Source organism: Lacerta agilis, chromosome 14 (genome assembly GCF_009819535.1).
Source record: "Lacerta agilis isolate rLacAgi1 chromosome 14, rLacAgi1.pri, whole genome shotgun sequence".
Taxonomy (NCBI): Eukaryota; Metazoa; Chordata; class Lepidosauria; order Squamata; family Lacertidae; genus Lacerta; species Lacerta agilis.
In genome coordinates this window covers 30666823-30681413 of record NC_046325.1, presented here as the reverse complement: position 1 = coordinate 30681413, position 14591 = coordinate 30666823, and the positions used below count along the sequence as shown (strand labels likewise).

At 41.8% G+C, this 14591-nt stretch overlaps 1 protein-coding gene across 1 annotated transcript in view; it reads right to left on the bottom strand.

Annotated features, from left to right (window-relative positions):
- Positions 1-1743: 1743 nt before the first annotated feature.
- NPEPPS (aminopeptidase puromycin sensitive) overlaps positions 1744-14591 on the bottom strand; it is a 75343-nt gene continuing 62495 nt past the window's right edge. Inside the window, 10 exon segments of the mRNA XM_033169588.1 lie at positions 1744-3279; positions 4903-4950; positions 5048-5074; positions 5076-5168; positions 5170-5208; positions 6973-7080; positions 8407-8463; positions 8844-8986; positions 9417-9636; positions 12963-13097. Coding sequence (XP_033025479.1) covers positions 3127-3279; positions 4903-4950; positions 5048-5074; positions 5076-5168; positions 5170-5208; positions 6973-7080; positions 8407-8463; positions 8844-8986; positions 9417-9636; positions 12963-13097 — 1023 coding nt within the window. The 3' untranslated portion in view covers positions 1744-3126.

Genomic DNA, 14591 nt, shown 5'->3' with positions numbered 1-14591 from the left:
GAGAGAATTAACTAAGGCAGCCCATCCAAAAACCTCTTCAAAAGGCCCATAAAAAGCAACACAGGCACAAATCCTCAGTGGTTAGCGGGTGGGTCAATAGCCAATGCCAATGGTTAATTCCTTGCTGCTTTGTTTTGCAAGGCCACAAGAGCCAGGTAGGTAGACATCAACTTTTATAACATAACATTGTGTTAATAAGGTTCCTTGAGAGTGTGTGCACAATAGGTATGTGGTTCTCGTCCCTCTCTCCACATCAAAGTGCAGATACCAATTTAAAGACATCTCCCCCTTAAAGTGGAATGTGCATGCTCAACTCCTAACAGGCTATGGCTTTTGAAACATGTCTAACCTCTAATTCAGGGGCGGGTGGTGTTTCTTGGTTCAAGGACCGCATTTCTCTTTAGCCAACCCTCTAAGGCAACATGCCAGTCACATTCTTTCTCTCTCTCTCTCTCTCTTACACACCCACACACCACATCCCTCCAAAGGCAATTCATGCAGATCAGTTGAGAAGGCTGAACGCCCCCTACCCACTCATCAAATAAATGAGTTGATGATGGGAGGAGGCAATTTATTAATTATTAGATTTATATACTGCCCTCCATCAAAAGATCTCAGGGCGGTAACAGGATAGAAACACGCTAGGCTGGTCAGATTTTCACCAAAATCAAGAAAGCGGGCAGTAGGTGTCAAAAGCATTTGCTTGAGGGCCAGATCAGGTCTCTGAACCACCATTTCTGTGAGACAGCTTTAATACAAACAACCACAGCGGCAGCCAGAACAGAATCGTCACATGGAATATAGGTAACCAGCTTCTTGTGCTTATTTTACTTATGCAATCACAGCTTTATGCAGTGTGTGTTAATAATAAATAAATAAATAAATGGAGATAGGAGGAAACCCTCTCTCAATTTAATTATATCCCCCCCACACAAACACACACCTGCGCAAAGCTGCAATAATGGGTTTACCTCGGTGTGAGGGCTCTGGAAGCAGTAAGCGAGGTGCAGGGCTTTTGGAAGGAGAGAGGATTCTGGCAGGGTCCTAGAGCCCACCCTCCTCCTTCCCAAAGGTGCAGAAGTACTTGGTAGCTTAGTGAAGGAGGCAGCAGGACTCTAGGACCCGGCCAGCACCCTCCCAATTCCTTCCCCAAGCCTAGATCCAATACATGTAGCTGGATCTAGACTTGCTGGCTGAATTTAGATTTTACTGAAATCCATGAGGTAAGTCATTAAGTTTCATATAAAAAAGTGCAAATAGCACAATCCACTAAGCAGTTCTCCTGTGCAAGCTCCATTAAAATGAAATGCAAAAAAAATCACATACTTGCTAATTAACATGAAGCACAAACCATTGGAAATTTCCCCTGCAGAAGCCCTACTGACATCAATATGAGCTGTCAAAGAGCTGAATTATTTCAGTGGGGTTTCTGCAAGAGAATGTCCCAGTACTTTGCGTCCCATAGGTTAAATGTACTTTATTCCACCTATGACACCCAAAATTTCTCACATGAAGCAGCCACCTGACTTTGTGGCATTGCAGAGTGACTTCTGGCTCTGAAGCATTCCAAGTGACAGCAGAATTTAAGATAAATAGGGAAGACCCTCATCCTTGCATATTACAGCCCATCAAAGTAGATTCAGTGTCGTGGCAAGACAGTCCAAGCTACGGTACATACAAAAAAAAAAAAAAGCTTTCCAGCTTTTCCACCAACACACACATACCAAAACCAAGACTTTTCAGTTTCACATTGACTTTCCTTTTATTAACGCCAACTTGTCTGAATTTTTTCCTTTTGTTTTTCTTTTAAAACAATAGCACAAAAAATGTGTTTCCAGGGAAGCAGTTTGACAGCTAGTATCTGATGACCTTCTGAAATAACAGTTAAAGCCACACCAAATATGAATTCCTTTTTAAAAAGGTGCTTTTAAAAAAGGGAACTGTAAACGTCTGTGGGAGGAGTGGTGTCGGTTTGAAATCTGGTTAGCAGGAACATGCTACTCTGGTAAGCAACTGATGGCACACAACTGAGAATTTCATCATCATGCCAGCTAGTACAAGTTTTAAGGCTTCTGAATCAAATTACCAAACGTCACCAAAGAAAGGGGGGGAAGGGGTTGGAAAGCTGCAGTCACAAGGAATTTAGGGGTGGTGTTTTGGTTTTCAAACAGGGTGAGTCTTTCAGACAAACTACAGTGTTATGCATAAAGGGGGCCAGCCGTAACAGCGGCCCAGAAGGATCCAGTCACAGTACTAAATCTTTATTTGCATGCAGTGGGAGGATATAATTAAATAATGAGAAAAAGGTGCCATGAATTGTTTATTTTTATTTTTTTCATGTGGCTGAAAAAGATGTTTTCATACAGGGTTGTGTTGTTTTTTTAAATCTCTAAGAAGGACATCAGCAAATGAAATTAAAAGAAGAGGGGGGCAGGCAGAGACAGAATATTTGATTTCTCCTTCCCTCAAAAGATAGTGACACAAGAGATTGGGAAGGGCAGGACTCTTACAAGCCTTCAAATATAATCTGAGATTACAGGACATCTCCAGAAACACACAACTCGGCACTACCCACTGGGTTGTGTGCCAAGCTGCCTTTCATTATTGAACCAATCCACAAAACACGTACATGTTTTTGCTGTCTTGTAGTGTGCTCTCTGGCGTGCTCAGAGGCATTAACCTATTCCTGCCCTCGACGTGCCACAGAATTCAACTTGCCTAGAAACCACTGGTTTCCCTGCTTCTGCTTCTTCTTTTTTTAGAAAATGGGAGAGGGGTGGTTAAAAAATCATCAGTAAGTGTAAAGAAAGGAGGGGTGTTAAATATTTTGACCACTGACAAGGCTTAAGGAAGTTTCACAGTTTTGTTATCCTCTATTTTATTACCATTATATTTACAGGGTGTTTCTGTTTTTGCTGAATTGTTGATAATTTTTTTTAATAGAATTTAGTTCTGGAGTGTGAGCAGGAACCAGTTAACTACATTCATTGTCCAATCCCCTTGGTTTGAGAAAAGACTCCAATTTCCTTGGCGTATGATTCAGCTGTCGGGTAGCAGCTCCTCCTCCTCGCACCGAGGCAGTTGGGCCACAGCAGTTGGGATGTCAGAGGTGGGGTGAGGGTGGGCTCACACAGCAGTCGGTGAGGCCTTGCGCTGCAGGAGGTACTGGTGGAGATTTTCGGCATCGCGCTTCAGCCATGCAGCGTTCAACAGAATGTTTTCACAGCACTGCTGGATGGTGCGCTCAGCTGACGGAGCTGGGTGACTCTCAAAGAAAGCCTATATAAAACGAAACAACATCCACTGGAAGTTCCACATATGTCATTATAATAAGTTTGAATCTTAGGATAGAGGTCTCAGTTCCACAGGAAATAAAAGCAGAACCTAACTACAAGAACAGGGACTGCTCAGTTGGGCATGTGTATCTGGATACAACCAACAGAGCATGTTTACCATTAAGGCAACTAAATGCTTTTGCAAGTTTCTGCTTAAAATTGTCTAGATTTTCTATGTTGCCACATGAGAAGATATCCTATACTCCCAGGGAGAAAGGTGGGTGTTAAGTTTGCAGCCATAGATCGTTTACCTTCCTACCACAGCTGTGCCTATTTATCTACTTGCATTGGTGTGCTTTTGAACTGCTAGGTTGGCAGAAGCTGGGGCAGAGCAACAGGAACTCACCCATCACGGGGATTCGAATCGCCAACCTTCTGATTGGCAAGCCAAAGGCGTCAGTGGTTTAGACCACAGTGCCACCTTCAAGGTACCCAAGGTGATGGATAGAGGAAAGCAAACAATAAACATATCCGGCATATATTATCCATCTCAGGGACATTTAAACTACATAGAAATGTGGGTATGGGGCTAGTTTTCACACAGAACTAATTAGCAAATCAATCCTTGCAAAGGTTAGAACAGTGTTCATCGGGGCCTTGCAGACTGCTGAAGAATATGTAGAGCACATTCAATATGCACTTCCACAGACCAAGTGAGGTTTACTAGGTCTTGAGCACTATAATAACCCCAAATGCCATTGCTTCCAAATCTCTCTCCGATTTGGACTCAATTAAGGCAGAGGGACTTCTTGGTAGTGGCAACCCACCCTGTGGAACGCCCTCCCATCAGATGTCAGGAAACAGACAACTATCTGAGTTTTCGAAGACATCTGAAGGCAGCCCTGTTTAGGGACGTTTTAATGTCTGATGGTTTATCGTGTTTTTAATATTCTATTGGGAGCTGCCCACAGTGGCTGGGGAAACCCAGCCAGATGGGCAGGGTATGTATGTATAAATAATAATAATAATGTATTTCTGTGTGTTATCTGAGACAGCTATAGTTAAATTCTACCTTTACCCAGGTATAATTCAGTGACTGCCACCATGGGCAGTAGAACAGTGCAACAGGCAACTTAAATGTCCCAACACTTTCAGTGACCTTGGTTTATGGCCCCAACTATCCTGTGCACCCCTCAATGTGATATGCTAGCTAATTAATCCCTCTGCAACACAACCCTGGAGAAAAGAATTCCTCCCTATAGTGTAACGTGCTTAAAACCGACAGTTTTTTTTAGAAAAAATCAAAGTCTGTAAGCATGGCAATTTCCTTCAACTAACTGCTTAGGGGTTTGGTCATTCAACCCTTACGTAAGACAAAATCAGTAAACATTGATTGGTTTCTTTGCACACTTGATTTTATTTATCTGGAGAATGCAGAGTCAGGAAAGAGAGTTCTAGAATACCTTGCTCTGACATATGTTTGTCCTGGCCCCTACTCCCTCCCACAACGAGGATGCCCAACAGTGTGCACAGAGGAATGAGGTCAGGGCATATCACCCCTTCATTGGCTCTAAATGCTAGGCCCTGGCAATGCCATCAGCCTAGAGTGCAGATCAGACTGTCTTACCTTAACCTCTGCAGGCCATTTTGTCATTGCAAATCCATCCACCGATAGCTGAAAAACAAGGAATGGCATAATAAATCGGAGGGGAGGGGACTTTTTAAACCTTGTATTTTCATGACTGCTGAGTCAAAACTTTTTGTGCACGCACCTTTATTAGCCGGGATATTAAGAACCCTACCTTGGTAGCGATATAGAGTTCCTTCCTCCCAGTTGTCTCTGACAAACTTCCAGGCAGCTTTCCTGCCCTGCTTGCTGCCTCCCGCACTCCCATCCAATGACAGATACTGTTTCCTGAGGACGTACCTCTTCCTGCAAACAGAATAAGAGATTGCAGGTAATTCATAGAAGCCTTGAATCCACATTTAGTTCCCCCACACAACCATCAAAGAGATGCCATCACATGTAGCTGCAGCACCAGCTTGCCTACTTAACTAGTCTGGGGAAGCAGTATACAGATATTCTTGCTTCATTTAACTCACTCCATAGCGACTTGCCTGCTTCTCTGTGTTACAAAGGATCCTGGGAAGTCTTCCAGGACATACCCTCCATTGATGGCAGTACTAGCCAGGCCTCTTGGGCCTCATTGTTGCACTGTGTTCACTGGTATAACTAGATGTTAGAAGCAGAAGGAAGGGGAATGGTGTGGGATGGTTGGTTTTAGTGGCAGCCCCATGTGTATTAATCAACCATGCTGTGGAGCAGGGGGGCATTCTAACAGTAACGGACTATTCCCACAGCCAGTTCTGCAGTAAATATTTCAATTCTGTAATGGTCACGTATGGCCATTCCAGAGGAGATGCAATTATTGCTATTCTCAGTCATTTAGGGCCTGTGCTGTGAAGCTGCAAGTATCCCACGCTTCTCTGCATTTACACTGAAGATTCTACTCCTAGGCATCCAGCCTCTTTCAAGTACCCAGAGGAAAACAGTAGCAACCACTAATTAATCTTCCAAGGTATCAGTGGCCACACGTGAACTGGCCTACAATGGAACACTCAGCAGTAAACAGAGTAAACTACTAGTGCAAGCCTACCAATACCACACATATTTTCTTTAGTTTAACAAGTCGCTAGTTCTCAGAGATCCAGAGGAAGATATTAACATATGCCTGATGTGTGATCCAATTCTGAAAAAATACATGGGCAGGGAAGCCAATCACTCTGAACCTGCTTTGAACTCTTTACAGCTCTCGCAGCTTTGTGTCATTGCTCCTCCCTCTGTCTCTTTTCAGCTTATTTTGCATTAATTTTATGGCTTCTCCTTGCTGTGGGAGAGATGCAGGACAAGTGATGTACCAATTGCTGCTCAATTTCCCTTTGGTTTCTTTGTCATCAAGCTGTGCATATATGTTCCAAGCCAACGTTAACTAACTTTTCTAAAAAATGAGGTCTTGTTCTGTGGCGTGAGGATTTTGAGTCTTGTGAGAATATCAGTAATTGTTTAGGAATGTATAATACGTATTTGTGGTACAGTGGTACTCAAACACCTTGGTACTCAAACAACTTGGAACCCAAACACTGTAAACCTGGAAGTAAGTGTTCCAGTTTGCGAACTTTTTTCGGAAGCCAAGCATGCACCATTTTGAGTGCCACACTTCCGTTTTGAGTGTCTGTCTGTTTTTGCTATTTATTTATTTTGTGTTTTTGTAGCTTTTTTGGGACTGTGTGGAACCCAGTTCAGCTATTGATTGATTGTGTGACTGCAGTACATTGTTTATTGCTTTCATTTTATGCATCAATGGTCTCGTTAGATAGTAAAATTCATGTTAAATTGCTATTTTAGGGGTTCTTTTTTAAAGTCTGGAACGGATTAATCGGTTTTGCTTTACTTTCTATGGGAAAGTGTGCCTTGGTTTTGGAATGCTTTGGTTTTGGAACTGACTTCCAAAACAGATTAAGTTTGAGAACCAAGGTACCACTGTACACTGATTTTGATGTGTATGATAGAAGCCATAAAAGTAAAAAATATAAACCAAGATTCTCAGGATCTTGAAACAGGCACCCAGTAATTCCATGTTTATGCAACTGCCGATGCATGGGACACACACAACCAAGCACTTTGTTGGTTACTCACTGAAAGTGCAAAAGTGAGAACTTTCTGTATTAACTCCGGCTGAGATATTGCGCCAAGTACACGTTCTATTCGGTTCTTCTCTTCCTGCATATCAGCTTGCTTATGGAGCTGAAAGAAATCAAACACAGAGCAAGTGACAAGGCTCTTTCTCTGCCACGAACAATCACCCTCTCTGCTTCAAGCTCAAGCCAGCGAAGCTAAATTAGAAACCTGACATGTGGTACGCTGGCAAACCTGCTCAGCCTCTGGGAGCATGGCCAATGGGTAATCCACACAGGAATATTTGCCACTTAGTTTAGTGGGGGTCAAACAGAGGCCGCACTTCCGAATAACTGCACATTTGATGTGGCAACAGAGCCACTAGGAGGCACCCTAGCTCCACGCGGTGGTGAAATGAGAGCCATTTCCAAATAACCTGCAGTGCTACCTATATTTAACTGAACTACCAGTACTTGTCTTTTTTGGAAGTGTGTTCATGGCTAGGCCCTTCATATAGGGGTAACATGTTACTTAGATCAGAGCTCTTCTGCAGGAGCAAATACAGCTGGCTGCAAGGTATAAGAAAAGCCACTCGGTATGAGCTGAGGGATGAATAATCTTCCTGTGAAAAAATGCTGAAGCAACTGGAGTTTAAGCTTGAAAAGATGGGGGAAACACAGAACATGGCAAACTTCAACAGCTGTGCCATACAGTGCAAGTGTATCAGGAAAAACCCATTCTTAAAAAAACTTTTGCATCCTCCTCTGAACACTGCAAAGCAATTTGCTCTCCCAGCACATGAACCACCTGTGGAAACAGTTGCTATGGAGTGTTTTGTGGCCACTGGAATTAATAGGTGATCAGAGGGCATTACTGTATAGCCCAAAGCACAGTTTCCATGGAATGGGATGGGCCAGAATCCAGGGTAGTCTAAGCTACATTGCTCTATGGTTTTTCAGAAAATCAAAGCCGCCAACAGAAAAATAACCATTTGGTTATGACTTGCAAGCTCTGTCTGTCAACTTCATAGACATGATTACAGCACTCCCAGGTCTTTGTGAATCTTCTAGGCTTTATATTTAATTGAATTTATGGTACTGATATCTTACCCATTTTGAAGGATGAATATTAATAGGACTAAATTCAAAAGAATTGTTTCAATTTGTGTGCGCACACCTGTGGAACGAATGGTGCTTTTTAATACCATTCATTTCAATGGGAGAAGTTCAAGAGCATTTAAAAATCTCTCTTGCTGAATTTAAGTGAGCATTATTAAGGGCAACTACTGTTCACATGGGACAGAACAAAAAAGCATACACTATCAAAATGCCAATTATTCAAACCACCTGTGCCCTTGATCATTAATGCATTACCGACCTGGGCTCATCACATTCATTTATAGATGGATTTGTCCCTGTATTTTTTCATGCACAGAAATGCAAAGAACACACTCACCTTTAGCATAGTGTCTAAGGTTGTACTGTCACCATGCTTCAAAACAGTTACATATACCTGGAAAGAATGATTTGAAAACGATTAAAAATTAATTTCTCAAGGAGCACATTTACTACCATTCAGTTTTAATGCATCCTCACTTTTAGATTTCATCCTGCTGCCCCTCCAAACTCTGCCAAGGAATTTCAGAAACCACTGGAAGCATGTGAACTTGCCCCATGCAATCAGTATATGTTCTGCTTGTACAAATAAAAACTTCTAAATCGATATATTTAGCAGCTGCTCAAGGGAACTTATTGGCCAACCATGCAGGAAACTTACATGGTTACTCAACACTGTATAAAAGACAGGATTTTTTATACAGGCAAGGGAGGATGTAGGGGAGGGGAGAGAATACAGATCCTTTAAGGAGAAAAGGGTGTCTTAATGCAACCTACAGGACTTCTCAGATCAGCGGAGAGGATGTGCTTCCCTTCCACGTGGTCCTTAAACCGGCGCCGAGCTTCTTCCACGGTTGCCTTATGGCCGGCTTTTCCTAGCTTGCCCAGAACTAAACCCCTCAGAAGTGCATCTAGATGGCCTGATGAAAAAACAAGAAAATGTGTTTATTTTTAAAGGATTAGCAACATTTATTACTGGAATTTGGGGGTGGTGGTGTAATAAAATCTGAATTGAAAAGGACATAATATTATCAGTTCATCAAAAGCCAGGGCTTGGAGTCAGGGCTTTGTTTGTGACCTTGCTTCTACAAAATGCTTGCTAGTCTTCCTCTTCCTAAACTCCAGCAATGGAGCTTTCATATACAACCTCAGGTGTGGTACAGGTGGGTGTGACTTTGGGAAAACAGCCTTGTGAGCCAAATCAGGACCCCTGCTGTGCATAAGTAAGCTGAAAGGCTGAAATGTTCCCCCACCACTGATGTAAGCCTCTGGAAGTCTATTCGGACACAGTGAAACTGGCAGGGCAAAGATTCATAGTGCTGAAATCTCACATCAGAAAAACTTCCATACCCTCGCCAGGTCTGGGGTCCCAGCCCAGCTTCTCTCCTATGGGTGAAAATATATCACGGACGAACGCCTGGATCTCCTCATAGAAGTCTGTGTGGGACAAGAGAGTCGAGAGAATCCCCAGGTTACAGCTCAGGTCGCTCCATACGGTATAGTTGGGCTCATTCACAAATGCTTCCATGACTTTTAGAACCTCTACAGTGCTAATAATTCCAGCTCGGGCCTGAGAGAGGAAAAGAAACAAGTTACACTAATCTCCCAAACCAGAATGAATTAAGGCTTACCGCAAAGAAAGCTCTTTTGTGTTTCTTCCTCGTATCTGGAGATTGCACCTTTTGCAGAAGGCAGGGGCAGAGAAAGGACAATGCTACTTCACATGGGACTGGAATCAGTGTGTTCTAGTCGGGATACAGAGTTGGTTTCCAGCCTAAATCCTGAGGATTTAGGTAGACCAATTTACAGAACACAATGGGATAAGTTATGGAAGGTTAGTATGAGGTTTACAGCATGTACAGGAATCAAGGAAAACATGATGAAATTAGTGTACAGATGGCATTTGACACCTGAGAAAATGGCAAGAATTTATAAAGTCAAAATGAACAAATGTTGGAAATGCCATGAAAAAGCGGGCAGTTATTTTCATTGCTGGTGGAAATGTAGAAAAAATTTATGGATTTTGGAATGAAATATATGAGAAATTAAAAAGGATGCTGAGAATTACGTATGAAACCCCCCTGAAGCCTTTTTATTAAGTAAGATAGGAAAAGTATATTTTTATATGCTTGTGCAGCAGTCAGATTACTCATAGCTCAAAATTGGAGAGGGGAGAATATACCAACAATCCAAGATTGGCAGATTAAATTAGTGGAGTTTATGAACTTGGCTAGGATGACGGTGGTAATTAGAAATATCCCAAAACAAAAGTGCAAAGCTGAGTGGAAATATATTGAAGATTATTTGAAAAAGGAAGGTATAAAAACAGATTTGGTGATTTGCTTAGATTGAGATACATACAGGGTTATATTATATTATAGAATTAATTAATTATTTACTCACTTCTTTCTTTTGCAGGATATTTCATTCTCTAATTATAAATAACTGGTTCCCAGCCCAATATAATTCCAGAGGGATAAAATCAAGCCCCTAAAAGGGGCTATGAAAAAGGTTTAATAAATTATGAAACAAATGTGAAAAGGGAAACAGAATTTTCTTCTTATCTCATAATTCTGCACTTTGGTGTCTCCTAATGAAATGGATCTGCAGTAGGTTCAGGACAGATCCAAGAATGTAGCACTCAGAATTAGTTTATGCAATTTACAACTCACAATTAGTTTATGGAATTTACCTCCAGCGGATGGTACTCTGGTCACTAGCTTAGAAGGCATTTAAAAAGAGATTAGACAGATTCATGAGGGATCTGGGAGACCAGGATTCATGAAGTTTGCTGGGTGACCTTGGGCCAGTCAGTCTCCCAGTCTAACCTACCTCACAGGGTTCCTAGGATACCATAGGGGGGCCTGCCAAGAAGCAGCATCTAGCTGGGCACTACTGAATATAAGATGCTGGACTAGGCAGAGCTATCTTCCTCAACCCTGGTTCCTGGCTTTACTTGCCCATTTTGTCTTCCTACCGGATGGTCTTTTGGACGGAAATCCCAGCTGCTCCCTGCCCACAATGTGATCTTGGTGACAGATAACCTGCTGCTGGGCAATCTGTTCTGTAACACACACTCACTCATTTGTCAGGAATTGGCTTGGCTTGTGTCAGAGGCACTGCTTAACTCTGTGAGGCAAGAGTGCCTAAGGTTCTAAAGCTTCTTAAGTATTTCTCAGTGAAATCAGTAACGGCAAACAACCATCCTTAAACTACAACTTGCCCACCATTGCCAATGTTCCTCTGCAACAATAGGAAAAGGTAGAGAGGTAAGCTTGGTGCACTGTGCCACTACGCCCCTAACACTAAAGTCTAGTGATGAAGTTGCACTTCTACTTATTTCATGATGCTTTCAAGTCTCTAGCGGCTGAAAAAGATGCATTTATTATCATGTACAAATATTGGCTTCTTAACTAAACCGCCTCTATTTGTGCTGTCCACAAACTCACTTTCTCAAGTCCTCTGACATGTAGAAAGCTTCTAAAAGAAGTAGGTATTTCTCTCATTTGGACTATTGTATGAAGGTGGTTCTTGTCATTTCTACTATCTCCAAACTTCAGTGTGAGTGAGCTTAGCTGGAGACCCTTCTTGCCAGAGGTCCTCACCCATAGCAATTTGTGAATGTCTGCAGCTAGTGAACTCAGCCCATAGACATGTGCTCACACTCACAAATCATTTAGGATTACTGCAAAGTTCAAAAGGCCTGAGCAGTGCTCTGTGTTAAGTGAACATCCTAGAATCCTCTGTAAAACTATTTGTCAGCAGATAAATTTATGTGCAGGAAAAGGCTTAATGACCATGTAAGTTTAAAAAGCGCTGGTTTAACTGGGAGACATTACACCCACCCAAGTAAATCACTCTTGCATTCTCTTTACCATTCTCAAATTTAAAATGCATGTTACTTAAGAACCTACATTCTCTATGCAGGACCCAATGGAACTTTTTTGTTAAAATTAACCAGAATCAATCTATCCTTGTTTCTTAAGGGAAAACATAGCAAGGAAAGTCACCCACAGATTTGTTATGCAAATCCTTCCATTTCGCATCCTCTCACATAAAAAACCCCCTCTGAAACCAGGAGGTCAGGGTGTGTGGGGAATCTATGGCACTGACATGGCTGTGCTTATTTCACATATCTGCAACTGCTTGTAAAAGGGCACAGTTTAGTACTAGGCACAACGTTCAGCACCAGCTCTTTCTACAAAGTAAATTTCTAGCACTTGTAGCTTCTAAATGCTAGGCACTGCTCAAGTGAGATCCTGAGAGACCCAAAGATCATGGAGTGGAGCTTCTGTGCTCTGTACAGCACCTCCCCACAAGCAAAAGCAGCAGAAAAAATAATGCAAAATTAGCCAAAACAAACAGTGGCCAAGATTCAAAGAAACATTTAACCAATCTCAGCACTTGGCTAACTGCTTTTGAAACTGAAGGGAATATCAAAAGCAGCTAAAGATACTACAAAGGAGTCACCTATTCAAAAAAGTAGAAAATAAAGTAAAATAAAATAAAACTTGGCTTGCAGAATACCACTAAACAGAAATCAGAACCTTCCACTTGATACACCATTTGCATAATTTATTCATGTTTCAGAATGCTGGTTATCTAAGTTTAAACACATTGCTCAGGCTATTAGCTTGAAGTAAAATATTCTCTTGCAGGAAAATAGCATTATAGCCAGCTGGAGCTACAGGGCCTTTGCTTGATCATGCTGAGGTGAAACTTACACACCTCACTAACAAGATGCCAAATTCATTAACTGAAAAGATGCCATACCTCCAGAAATAGCACCTAACTTTGGGGAGACATTTCTACAGCAACGGAAACAATCTGCTGCCACAGGAACGGGGGGGGGGGGGGAATCAGGTTAGTGAAGAGAGAAGACAGGCAATCACTTACCAAAGAAAAAAGATCATTCTGCAGCCCCAACCTGTCCACAGGGGGTAAGGAGAGGTCACGGATAGCTGGGAGCAAACTCTCCAGCATGTCAGAACTGTATTGTGTACGGTAAAACCCTACCGTTCCCAGGTTCAGCTGAAAATATAGAATGGGGAAATTCAGTCAGCAGCTTACAGAAGACAACCAAGAAACAAATCCACAGTCCCCAAATGACCCTTGACCGTATTTGAGTCAAACAGGGAGAACAGAACCAGGCAATTATTTTATATCACTGGTAGTACTTCATGCAGCAAGATAAATGAGAATTACCATCAACAGGTCAGCTTTAACAGAAAGGAGTTTCAAAAAGAGAAGAGATTAGAGTTCTTGTACGATCAAACTGACTATCAGCAAGATGACTAGTTTTCCTTACTGGAAAGGACCATGTTTAGTTTCATTAGATTTGTGCATCATTTCTCTCATCAAAGAAAGTCCTGAAGTTTTATAGCCAGAGTGAAGAACCTCCAACTCAAAGGATAATCCTGGCCCACCAGGCTTCCCCTTTGGGCTGTGAGGCCAAATTGGGCAAGCCACGTCCACTCACCCTAAACCTCCCGTCCTGCAGGTTAAGAGCAGGGGCTTGGCCAAAGCCTGCTTGAGCCACTTTCAAACTGTCCAAAAACCAGCTGGTTGTAAAGAGCCTTTCAAACACTGTGCAAAACAGGAACCCAGCACTAAGCAGGATTGCCCCAAAAAGGAGGGCGACCTTGCTTGGTCCAGGGAAAGGTTGTCACCTGCCACCAAAAAGGTTTTGAAGACATACTTGTTTCAACTTTTTTGGTAATCCTCTTTGTAAAAGAAAAAAAATTGACTGCAACCCCCCACCAAAATCAACATAATACATTTTATGAACTGTTTTCCACACCTATCAGCCAATCACCCATTCCCACCACCCTTCTGAGTAATACCCCTCCCCACTCCCTCACTATATATAAGGGTCTGGTGACTTCTGTTTCAGTGTATCTGAAGAAGTGTGCATGCACACAAAAGCTCATACCAAGAACAAACTTAGTTGGTCTCTAAGGTGCTACTGGAAGGAATTATTTATTTATTTTTTATTTTGTTTTGACATTTTATGAAGTAAGTACCGGTACCGGTAAAACTGGATTTTAAAATTATTTTGGTATGATCCCTGGTAGTTTTTTGGGAATATTGGTTTCACAGCTGATTATTAGATTTTTTTTACATAATTTTGCTTATGTTGGACTGAATGATGTTTTAACTGTTACTGCTAGCTGGAATCTTTGATATTCTAATATATTAACTTTGCACTTTATATTTTAATGGAATTGTGATATGTGTTATATGTTTGTAAGCGACCTAGACAGAATGGCCTTAAAATCATTCAAACAAACAAACAAACACCTCTTCTCTTCTGAAATCCACAATTAAAACTTAGTTCATATAGTATCTCTGGTTTATAGCTACTTTTTTCAGACAACAGCAGCCACTATAACTTTATCAGCCAGAAGGACTCAGGACACTTCCATATTCCTGGTGTTTGGGTTGTGAGGCAGTATAACTTGTAAGGTAACAAGACCATAACATGCTGCAAGAATACACATCTGGCCAATCAAGGTGCTGACTACG